Genomic DNA, 12,500 nt, shown 5'->3' on the forward strand with positions numbered 1-12,500 from the left:
TAAAGCAAAAGTATGAAACCGATATTTAAGCCAAACGAAATTTTAAAGAACGCATTCTCATTTGTAAATTTTGCGAATATATTCATTCGTAAAATATCCCTATTAGGGTTGTCTTGTTTATTTTTTGTTTGTTTTTTTTTTAGCGTACGAACAAAACGAATTGTCTTTCCTTTTTCTTTTTTGCTCTTTTTATTATTTCTTTTTTCTTCTCCGTCGAAAAGAAACGTTTTCGTTCGGGGAAAAAAATGAAAATTTTCACGAATTAACGTAGGAATTTTTAAAAAATTCTTCCGAATATCATTTTTTTCCTTTTCATTTTAATTTCTACATCCTTCCTTCTATTTCTTACAGATCGAAGTTTTTTAGTGGCAAACGCTCAGCAAGGACTATGCCACATAATCTACTGCTCGGACGGTTTTTGCCGGCTGACGGGTTTCTCCAGGGCGGAAGTGATGCAAAGACCAGCGGTCTGCGAATTTCTACATGGACCGATGACGTCACCGCATGCAGTCGCAGCCCTGCGCGACGCTCTCGCTGCAGGCGTCGAGAAACACTTCGAGATCCTCTACTACAGGAAGGATGGTAAGTCCTTCCCTTTTTTTTCTGAGATTTTTCTTGGGGAGAAAAAGAAAAAGAATCTCTTGTTATTTCTTTGTCTTTTTTTTTCTTTTTCTTTTTTTATTTTCTTTTTTTTTTTTTTTTTTTGACTTCGATCGTTCAAATATATTTTCATTTCTCTAAAGAAATCATTCGACTCAGATACGAATAGTTTTTACATTTAAACGATGTACTCGTTTTGACGATGGTATATATATATATATATTTTTTTTTCTTTTTATCCATTAAATTAATACTTATCGATAATCGTTAAATTTCTTTTTTTTTCCTCTCTATCTCGATATTGATTAAAAAAAAAGAAAAAAAATAGAAATTTACAATGCGCTATTTCACATAATCGATGAAGACGATGTACTGATTTTTAACGACGTAAATGTACATTTCTCATATAATTAATTTTTACGATTAACACTTATTACGATAATATTACTTTCTTATACATAATGTTAGATCTTTTTTTTTTTTGTATTTGTAAAAAGAAGGTAGCAATTTGTAACATTCCTTTAGAAACGATTTATTAAAATATGTCCGAGATCGTTTCAAATAATTAAATTATTTCGATGAAATTTGAAATGACAATTAAGAATTTTAATAACGAATAAAAGAATAGATCTCTTTGACGTATCGTACGTATCGTTTGGAAGAAAAAAAAATTTGAAAAAGTTGGAAATAATTTCATTTAATGAAAAAAAAAAAAAAAAACAAGAAGAAAGAAAAAAGGAAAAAGAATGAAGAAGGAAAAGAATTCGTCGTAAGACGCCATAGATAAAATAAAAATAAAAAACGTAAAGGGGAACGAAAATAAAAATAAAATAAAAAGAAAAAAAGAAAAAAAAAAGGAAAAAAAAAGAAAAAGGAGAAAGAAAAGTCATTAAAAGCAAATGCACACGTAGATCTAAGAATTTTATTAAATGTAAGAACAATTTGGATTCGTATAATATACTTAACGATTCGATCGAAAGTGGAATCTTCAATATTTCTTCGAAATAATAACGGAAGCGGAAGAAAGAGAAGGAACTTGCTTTCACGCTTAACTCGTATGATTTATTTTCACAATCAGAAGCCAAAAATGTTGGTGGCGCCGTTCCACTCCTTAAGAACATCCACCACTAAGCGTTGTTCCGCGGGATCGAAAACCGGACGTACCAAATTACTAAGGAATACGACGAATTGGTTCATTCGCTTTTTGGCAAAACATTTTGCCATTTTCTAACGACGATGTGATGCCAATTCTATGTAAATTCTATATACATACATATATGTATATATATATGCATGTATGTATGATGCATGCATGTATGTAAATTAAACGTGGCATTTATAGTTACGTATATTTGCCGATTAAAATTCGACATTATCAATGTTCTCAGTTTTGAAGGATATTAGTGTAGTACGTAAGTCAGTGTACTACGTGATCTAGTAGGTTATACGAGCAGGTAGTATATAAACAAATGAAACGAAAGAGAAACATTTCATTTGTTAGCTATCGACGTCTTAAAGGATCGATCGGTCACGTTTCAAACGTTTACTATTATCAAATATATTTATTGAATAATTTATTTATTTGATAGGGATAATAATACGTTTATAAAATAATATAATAGAAATTGTTATATTAGGGTGGATATATATATATATATATAAAGTTAAAATTTTATTTAAAGTAATGATTATAAAAGAGTAATATATATTTTAATTATTAATATGATTATATATATACATATGTATAAATATGAGCATATATATATATATATATTATTAATATTAATATGTCATTTTTAATTATATAATACTTAAATAATAAATATAATAATGATAATAAATTTATATATTATTAATTAATATATTACATATATATATATATAATAATAAGAATAATGGAATAGTTCGAAGTTTGAGTTTGTCGTAAATTTGTGATTAGAACAATCGGATCGGTGAATAATATTTGTGGAATCCAATCCAATGGTCGGAATCCAATTTTCTATCGTAATAACGGGAAGCCAAGAGAATATTTTCAATGGGAGGACAGAATGATCGAGTTAACCCTCGATCATTCTCATCCTTTCTCTCCTTTCCCCGCAAGCCAGCTTAGGAATGCTTCTCTTTTGTTTAGAGCGGGAAAATTGAATTTATTCACTTCGACTTCGACACACTCTCAGCAGCGGTCGGCTTGGTTTCGATTTTGCCGTAGTGTCTGACCTTAGGCGCGGTGAGATCGATAGTCACTACTGTATAATTTATCATAGTCATAGTTTAAAAGAGAGAGAGAGAGAGAGAGAGAGAGAGAGAGATAGAGAGAGAGAGAGAGAGAGAGAGACAGAGGCAGGTCTCTTGCCTTACCTTACTCATTTGATTCGATTTCTCTGACCACAGCTTGAAACCTAAGGAACTTTACGTCAGTATTATTTATTTCAATATTTTTTAATTTATTTTTTACAAAATTTAATTCTCCTCATTCAATATTTGCTCTTATATCGATTTATTTTTCTTACAATTTCTATTTAAATAATATTTAATTGTCTGCCCATTTATTTCTATTTTTACCTTATCCATTTACATAAATTATTGTATTTACTTTCTTTCATTTTCTTTTTGTTCTTTTTCGAATTTATCTTCAAACACCATTTAATCGTATCATTCGACAAATACATTATAAATTTTGATTTTACTTTTGAGAAAGTTAATTTGATGTATTTGAAGGTATTTAAAGAAAAAAAAAAAAAGAAAAAAAAAAGAGGAAAGAAAGAAAACTATTGAAAGAAATTCTTATTCGCTTTAGTCAATAAGAATACAATTTTATTTGTCAATTATCGAACTCGTTGAAAGATATAATCGAAAAGAAATATCTTTCTTTTCTATCGTCATGATAAACGATTTAAGTTGATAATGGTTAAAGAGAAAAGGATGTCCTGCATTATGATCCTTCAGTGGTTTCATCTTCCCGTCGTGTACATATCTATCGGCATATTATATCGATTCGTTTTGACCGAGTTGAAAAAAGTTATAAACGGGAGAAATTATGTATGAAATCACGACGAGGGACATAAACGAGAATAAAAAAGTTCCGGTGTTTAGAAATAATGACGGCCGTACGTACATATATACATGTATATATATATATATATATATATATATATATATATATATATATACGAATAATAACAAATTAAAATGTAAGAATTATCATCAATGATTCGATCTATCAATTCGATCCAATTTTCCGAAAGAAATGAGTGCGAGAAATTTTCTTAAAATTTAAAAAAAAAAAAAAAAAGAAATTCTCTAAAACACTCATAGTCCATTTTAAGTTTCATTCATTTCATTTCAAACGTTACTAAATATCCAAACAGTTTTGGGACACATTGTATGCACACAATAGAACATATATATATCTGTTTACATATTAAACACAAAAGAGATGCAGAGCATGTTTCATGTGCATCGGGGTACAAAGAAAGAAAGAAAGAAAGAAAGAAAAAAAGAGAAAAAAGAATAGGAACAAAGAGAAAAAAAAGAAAGAGAAAGAGAGAGAGAGAGAGAGAAAGAGAGAGAGAGAGAGAGAGAGAGAGAGAGAGAGAAATAGAAAAAGAGTAACGATTGGGGAAACTCTTTTCATCGGCTCGTAGTTATCGATTGCGTAATCTTTGATCGCATAATAGAGAAAGAGAAAGAAATAGAAAGATACGCATCGAGTGTACGAGAGATAAAGAGAGATATAGCACATAGACACATAGAAAAGAAAAAAGGGATAGAGTAATGTGGCTCGAGTGTGGTATCGAGTAAAAGGAAAGAGAAGAAAAAAGAGTGGCATCCAACGAGTTCGAAAGGGGCCGAACGTGCGAAACGAGCTGATTGAAAGGCGCTAAACGAACTACTACTACTCTTCATTTCCGACCACCTGCAGGCACCTTCGGGCGGTAACATCAAAACGATGCGGAGCGCGTGTTAAGTCGATGGCGCCTTCTCTTAAAACAACAAACTCATTCTCCGTGCTTTCCTCTTCTCACTCTCTCTCTTTCTCTCTCTCTCTCTTTTTCAGCTCTCTCTTACTCTTTCTCTTTCACTCTCACGATCTCTATCATTTTCTCTAAGTCACTCTCTGTCTCTCTCTCTCTCTCTCTTTCTCTCTCTCTCTCTCTCTCTCTCTCTTTAAATCGTTCTCTTTCTCTCTTTCTTTCTCAATCTCGGTATCTCTCTCACTCTTTCTTTCTTTCTTTCTCTCTCTCTCTCTCTCTCTCTCTCTCTCTCTCTCTCTCTCTCTCTCTCTCTCTCTCTCTATCTCTCCCTCTCTTGGTTCTTCGTGACGTTGATGGCCACTTGACTTTCCAAAGTAAAGCACATCGAGCTTCCCGGAGCGCCAATAAATGTATTCCTATTGCCTACTATTCGCATAACTCTTCAACCAGATCTTTACTTTTGAATGAGAAGGAAATTTATTTATTATATTGTATATATATGTATATATATATATATATATGTATTTTTCTGTTGTTTTTCTTACTTCTTTGTTTTTTTTTTTCGCTTTGTTTTTTTTTTTTTTTTTTATTTCTTGTTCCTCCCGCGAGTTCTCAAGTCTCAGTGTTTTCTCGTGACTTTTTCTTTTCTTTTCCCTTTTTTTGTTTTCTTTCGTTTCCTTTCGTTTTTTCTTTTTCCTCGTTTTTCTTTTTTCTTCTTCGAACAGTGATAACAAGTGAATGGAAACGTCGATAAAACGAGTGTACACGTCGTATCGTTGGAATTTGTGTTAATATGTGGTGGTACGTACGTACGTATGTATATTGGTTTACAATTTTCTTCATTTTTCTTTTTTTTGCCTTTTTTTTTCCTTTTTAACGTTGTCGAAGAACGAAACAGAAATATAGATTTAATTAACAATATCCTTTGGTATAATATTTGTAATGAACATTTTAAATTAATCTTTAACAATTAGTTATAATCTTTTTCTTTTTCTTTTTCATTTTCTCAACATTGTTTGAAAGAGATTTGGACAAATCGATTGTTTAAAATTCGTATAATCATTGTCTATGTTTTACAATTAGTTATGACAGTTTATTTCTTTTTTAGCGTGAAAGAGAGAGAGAGAGAGAGAGAGAGAGAGAGAGAGAGAGAACGACAAGTATATGTAATAGATATTGTTTAAAAAAATTGCGTAATTGTTAATTTGCACATTTTTTCATAGTAAAATTACGATCTTGTAACATCAAATCTTATCTCGTTAGAAAAGATAGACGATAAATGATAGTAATATATTTGATAAATGATAGTAATATACTTATAAGTTAATATATATATATATACGTTAATATAAGTGTATACTCTCTCTCTTTCTCTCTCTCTCGTTATCTCTCTCTATCTCTTGATCTACCTCTCTTTCTCTCTTTATTATTTACAAATCGTATACGTGCATATTCATAAGACAAAGCAAAAGAAGAAAAATTATCGACAACGATCTTTTGGCACGAAGAATAAAAAAATAATTAGCAATTACAATTCTTTAGTATATAAAAAAAAAAAAAAAAAAAAAACAAAAAAAAAAAAAAAAGAAAAAATAAAGAAAAAATAAGAGAGAAATGCAATCCAATAAACTCTAAAAAATTTCCGTATGATCGTCGAGAACGTCAATGAGAACGATCCGATTATATTGATAATTGAAATGATTCCTGTTCTTTTTTTAAACTTAATAATTTTGTTTGTTTGTTATATGAAAAAAATTTCAGTGACAATCGAGAGCAAGGTTTTTAGTCGTAAAAAAACAAAAAAAGAAATAAAATTGAAACAGATCGCTCAAAGTCATTTCTATTTTATTTTTCTTTCCTTTTTTTTCTGTTCCTTTTTTTTCGTAATTTTGCACGAAGTTCTCTCTTTCTCTCTCTCTCTCTCACACACTCTCTTTCTCTCTCTCTCTCTCTCTCTCTCTCTCTATCTATCTATCTCTTTTCTTTCTGTCTCTCTCCTTCTTTCGAGTGGCCATTTCGCGCGAGCGACTCCTCCAGAAAAGCTTTCTCGCGCGTTACGCAACGAAAAAGCGAGCGGCGAGGTGAGCGAGGAGACGAGAACAGCGTCCGAAGCAGCCAAGAATAGTTGTGCTCGTCCTCCCGCTCGTTCTCGTACTCGTGCTCGTGCTTTACCTCCATTCCCTCCCCCTCAATCTCCCTCACACACCCCCACCCTCACCCGCACCACCACTTTATCTCTTTCTCTCTCCCCCCTCCCACTCCTCTTTCCCCTTATTTTTCCCCACCGGATAGCCTAGCCCGTCGCCCACCCATAACCCTTTTCGCGTATTCGATGACATCACGTATTGCTTGCCAACGTGACGTCATACAACGTTTTACTCCACCACCCCACCACCCCACCACCCTTCTCCTACTCTTTTCGCCTCAATCCGACCTATAACAACTATTTCAATATCATTGATTGATAGTATATAATATTTACCTGTTGTGATATTTGGGTTTTAATTAAAAGGTCAGTTAATTCCAATATATGTAATTTGATTGAATAGATTAATTAATAGAACGTTCAATTTAACACATTTTAAATCGATCAAAATCCTATACTTGTTGGATGTCATTGATGTTTAGATATTTTTTTATATTGATTAATTTTAAGATATTGTGGATAAATTGTTGATAAATTGTTGATTACGTTGAAATATATTTAAATAATATATATATATACATATATTAACTCTATTGTTGATTAATTGATAGGTTGATCTCTGTCTTAAAATTATATAATAATGAAATAAGATGTGATTCTCGTAATGGAGTCGATGAAATTATTTGATATTTATTGAAAAAAAAATTTTAATGAATTATATATATACATATATACGAATATAATCAATCGATGAGATAACGGATTAAAATAAAATAAAATGTTATCGCAAATTATATGCAAATTAGTTGCAAAATTGATCAATATATTACAAATTTATAATTAATTATGAATATTTATTTTTTTTTTTCTCAGAAGTTCTCTCTCTCTTTCTCTCTCTCTCTCTCTCTCTCTTTCTCTTTTTATCTTTCGTCGATAAAATGACAAAGAGGTACAATGACCTCAGCGATTTTCTGCAAAAAAACGATCCCCCTTCTCTTCCCTTCCCTCCTCTCTCTCTATCTCTCTCTCTTTCTCTCTCTCTCTCCCTCTCTCTCTCTCTCATACCTAACGTTTTCCTAGTGGATTCGACCGTGTTAAACGGGACCGAAAGAGAATAGGACGAGGTTTCTCAGCGTTAATTTCGAAAGCTTACGCCGCGAAAGCTCGCCAAGATAAGACGAGCTTCCGAAGACGAAGACGACGAAGATGACGACGTCGACGAAGACGACTACGACTACAACGACGACGACGACGACGACGAAGACGATCGGTGAAGAGTCAGGCGAGAGACGCGAACTTGCAGTCTCTGCCACGACCGCGTACCGAGCTTGCGAGAGAGAAGCTCAGCTCTTAATCGCGACTGTCATTCGTGTGTGCTTTTATTGTGACTCTGATTGGTTCTTTCACTCTCAATCTCTCTCTCTCTCTCTCTCTCTCTCTCTCTCTCTCTCTTTCTTTCTTCATCTCCTTCTCCCTCTACTTCTGTCTCTCTCTCTCTCTTTCTCTCTTTCTTTCTCTCTCTCTCTCTCTCTCTCTCTCTCTCTCTCTCTCTCTCTCTCGAAAAAAAAGAAACAAACAAACAAAGAAAGTCTATCGATGATCATTCTCATTCGATTGATCGATCGATCGATAGGTGTTCGAGCTTGCAGCTATGTATAACTTTACGTAAATCGGTAAACGTTAAGATATAATAAAATAAGATTTGTTTGTTTTTCATCGAAAAAAAATGAAATTCTCATTTTGGTCGGAAATATAGATGGAAAATGATATAACACATATTTCAAGGGGGGTGGGGTGGCGAGTGAGGGGAGGGAGAAAAAAAATTTACGATCCTCGCGATGAAATTCGTAGCATATGAATTACGTTTTGTTGACGATAAAAGAATATCGTATAATATATATAGCTTCATAGTTAGAAAAAGGAAAAGCTCCGGAGAAAAGTTTTCGCCGTTGTTTGTTAACAACGCACATTGTCTCGTGCGTCGTTTTCTTCGTAGAAAACTTTGACGATCGGCCAAAACTTTAAAATCGTTCTTTTCTTTTTTTTTCTTTTTTTTTTTTTAACGACGCCAAACAAAGTATTCAACTACGTTTAATCCATATTTATGGTTGGATATTTTTTTGTTTGATCTTTTTTTTTCTCCTCTTTCTTTTGTTTTGCTTTATTTTCGTAGATACATATATATATATATATATACACACATACACACATACATACGTACACACACATATATATATATATTTATATAATTTTTTTTTTTTTAGACTATAAACTCCAACAGAGTCCGTGCGTTTATTGCTCGTCTATCAAATCTGTCGTATGCGTTTCGTGTGAAAGAGAAATAAAAAGATATAATTGAGTAGGGGAGAAAGGGGATGACAAGGAGGGAGGGAATAAGAAGGAGCGGGATTGGAAGGAAGGCATAAAAAGAAGGGGAGAATAAAAATTGAAAGGATGAAGTAAAGTAAAAAGAAAAGGAAAGAAAAGAAAAGAAAAAAAAAAAAGGAAAAGAAGAAACAGAAGAAAAAGAAAACTTAAGAAGTTGTTCGTCGTGAAATACGGGAAGGAAAAAAAGGCGAAAGAGACGACGAAAAAAAAAAAATAAAAAATAAAAAAAAAAAATAAAAAAAAGAAAATAAATAAATAAAAGAAAAAAAAAAAAAAAAAAAAGAAGAAACTTTTAGCCGCGTTCAAATATTACCTGTTGAATTATTGCTAGAGTATTTAACGAGAGAGTAAAACGCAACTGGATTTATAATGTCTCGTGAGATATGCGAGAGAGGAACGATGGTGGATCCACTTTTGAATCTTTTATATTACTTATCTCGAAAGCTGTAAGTTCGAACCCGCATAAACGAGGAGATTCATTAGATTCTCATATAACGTTCCCTATCTTTTCTTTTTTTTTTTCCTCTCTTCTCTCTCTCTCTCTCTCTCTCCCTCCTCTCTCTCTCTCTCTCTCTCTCGCAGCATCGATTTCCGATTTTTTTTCCATCGAGACTCCCGAGGTGTTAGAATTCAAGGGAACAAGAATCACGAGATGAGTTGCGATGTGGAAAGCCCGGAAGAGGGACAACAATGGATACCCATGAAGTCGTATGTTCACTTCATTTATTTTTCCTTCTATCTTGCCTATCTCTTCTCTTTCTCTCTCTCTCTCTCTTTCCTTTCTCTTTCTCTTTCCCTTCTTCTTCCTTACTCTCTCTCTTTTTCTCTTTCTCTTCGCCCTGTCGTCGTGCCGTCGTGCTAATTAGTTATCCGAACGAGTACCTACCATCTTTCTCTCTTTTTCTCTCTCTCTCTCTCTCTCTCTTTCTCTTTTTTCTTCACTCTCTTATCTCTGTCTCTCTCTCTTTCTCTCTTATCTCAGTCTTTCTCTCTCTCTTTTCATTACGTTTCTGTGATGACGCGCGATTAGCAAAGAGACGCATCGCTCGAGCACTCGACCCACTCCTCGAAATAAAACGGTTCGACGGGTTCAAAGTGCTACTTCTAGACTGTTGTTTCGACTACTTTCATTACGCCTACCCTATATATATATATATATATATATATATATATATATATATATATGTATGTATGTATGTATATATGTCTCGTGATTCTCTACTTCTTTCTTTCTTTTCTTCTACTTCCTTTCGTATTTCTGAATAAATAAATAAATAAATAAATATATATACATATAATTAATATATGACTATAATTATTATATAAATAATATATGTATATTGTATATATACAAAGTCAATATATAAATATATATATATATATACATTTAGATATCTATGATAACGTTATAATGTATATATTTATATACATTATAGATATCTATCTAACGAAAAATGTATTATCAGTTTTGAATATTACAAAGATTTTTTATTCAGAATATATTCATGAACACGGTTCATGAATACGAAATAATCTAGGAAGATCGAAACATTACCGACGGAAGAAATATTTTATTTTAAAGGGAGATAGATACATATAAATATATGTATATATATATATATATATATATATATATATATACATACATATCTATGTACGTATAAAGATTTCGTTGTGCTGCTGCTACTGCTGCTATTACTACTGCTCGAGAGAGAGAGAGAGAGAGAGAGAGAGAGAGAGAGAGAGAGATCCACGTCTGGCCATGACCCCCTCCGTGACTACTGTGCGAGGAAACGAGAGATAGAGAAGATTTACTCTCGGACTTTTTCAAAGGACAAACGTCGACACGAGCTTCGAGCGTCGTCGCACAAGAAGCACGAGCATGAAATTTTCCCGTTTCGACCGACATTCCTATCGTCGTTTCTCTGGCGTGAACGAGGAGACATGATATTTTTTTTCGCGCGTGGCCAGCTTCTATCTTTAAAAGAAAAAAAAAAAAAGAAAAAAAAAAAAGAAAAAAAAGACGAAGAAGAAAAGAGAGAAAAGAAAGAAAGATGAATAAAAAAAAAAAAAAAAAAAACGAAGTAGAAAGAAAAACGAAAAATGAAAAAATAAAAGGATAGATAGAATGAAGAAGAAAAAGAAGAAGAAGAAGAAAAAAAAAGTGAGGGAACAATTTTTTTCATAATGTCTCTTAAAGAAATGATGCGTACGTAGATGAAGTGAGGAATAAAATTAGTCCGACAGAATTGAATTTTTTTTCGTCGGATCGAATCGAATCGAATGTCGACGAATGTCATTGAATTTCATTCTGTTACTCTAATAAAACGTGATTTTTGTCTATGATTATGAAGAAGAAGAAGAAGAAGAAGAAGAAGAAGAAGAAGAAGAAGAAGAAGAAGAAAAAAAAAGAAATATCCACAAAACCAGGAAAAAAATAAAAATGTGACGGGAAACAATAATCAATGAACGGAGATATATCGGATATACGCAATATGCGCCGTATTAACACTAAACGTGTGATCGTTTATAATCGATTTAAAATAATACGTTTAGTTTATAGTTTAACGAGCATTTAAACTCAAATTTCTCCAAACGGGTAAATATTTCATATAGCAATGAATGATCTCATTGTGAGATCGTCAATAGTGTACGTGCCAAATGTTCCAATATGGTGCTATGTAAATCATTATTCTCTATAATTTTCGGAATTGGATGATCGAATAGTTATGATTTCATTATTTTTTTCTTTCTTTTTTTGTTTTTTTTGTTTTTTTTTCTCTCCTGTTTTTTTTTTCTTTTTTTTTCTCTCCTGTTTTTTTTTTTCTTTTTTTTCATTCCCATTCATTCGTCATTTCTATCTTTGCAATTATCGGAATTATCGGGGTTATTTTATTTTACCATAATATTGCAAAAGACATTTGTAATTAAAATTTGTAATTAGAAAAAAAGACACAATTACGTAATTTCAATCCATATAATAGAAATAAGTACGTTCTCCTTGTTGTTAGTCAGAAAACGATCTAACAGGTTGCGTGATCTTTCTCGCGGTGGGCTTACATTATGAAAATTGCATTAAACGTGATAATAATGCATCGGTTGATATAACGAATGGTATTATGAAGCAATTCACATTCGTATTTCTCGTATATATTTGTATATATATTATTGCATTATTATTTATATATATTATATATATTTTTTTAATATATATGCATATATATATAACTTTATTTTTTGTTTTGCGTTAAGACGACAAAAGAATTCGCGAATTTTATGAAAAATTTGTAGAAGAAAAAAAAAAAAAGAAAAAGAAAAAGAAAACGAAACGGAATCAAAAGCAATCATTTCGAAAATTATAATCGATATAATCGATACGATTAATCGTTCAA

At 32.0% G+C, this 12,500-nt stretch overlaps 1 protein-coding gene across 14 annotated transcripts in view; it reads left to right on the top strand.

Moving 5' to 3' along the window:
- The window catches only part of sei (potassium voltage-gated channel seizure), a 150,364-nt gene that overhangs the window by 24,895 nt on the left and 112,969 nt on the right, over positions 1–12,500 (top strand). For 11 of the 14 annotated variants that reach the window (XM_035871378.2, XM_035871383.2, XM_035871380.2 and 8 more), the window contains exon 2: positions 352–582. In XM_035871378.2, the coding sequence (XP_035727271.1) occupies positions 352–582 (231 nt within the window). Of the gene's footprint in view, positions 1–351; positions 583–9,413; positions 9,817–12,500 lie in introns of those variants that run through there. The other 3 variants (XM_035871394.2, XM_085662035.1, XM_085662038.1) reach the window with 3 other exon arrangements.

Source organism: Vespa mandarinia, chromosome 1 (genome assembly GCF_050613455.1).
Source record: "Vespa mandarinia isolate Hongniang chromosome 1, ASM5061345v1, whole genome shotgun sequence".
Taxonomy (NCBI): domain Eukaryota; kingdom Metazoa; phylum Arthropoda; class Insecta; order Hymenoptera; family Vespidae; genus Vespa; species Vespa mandarinia.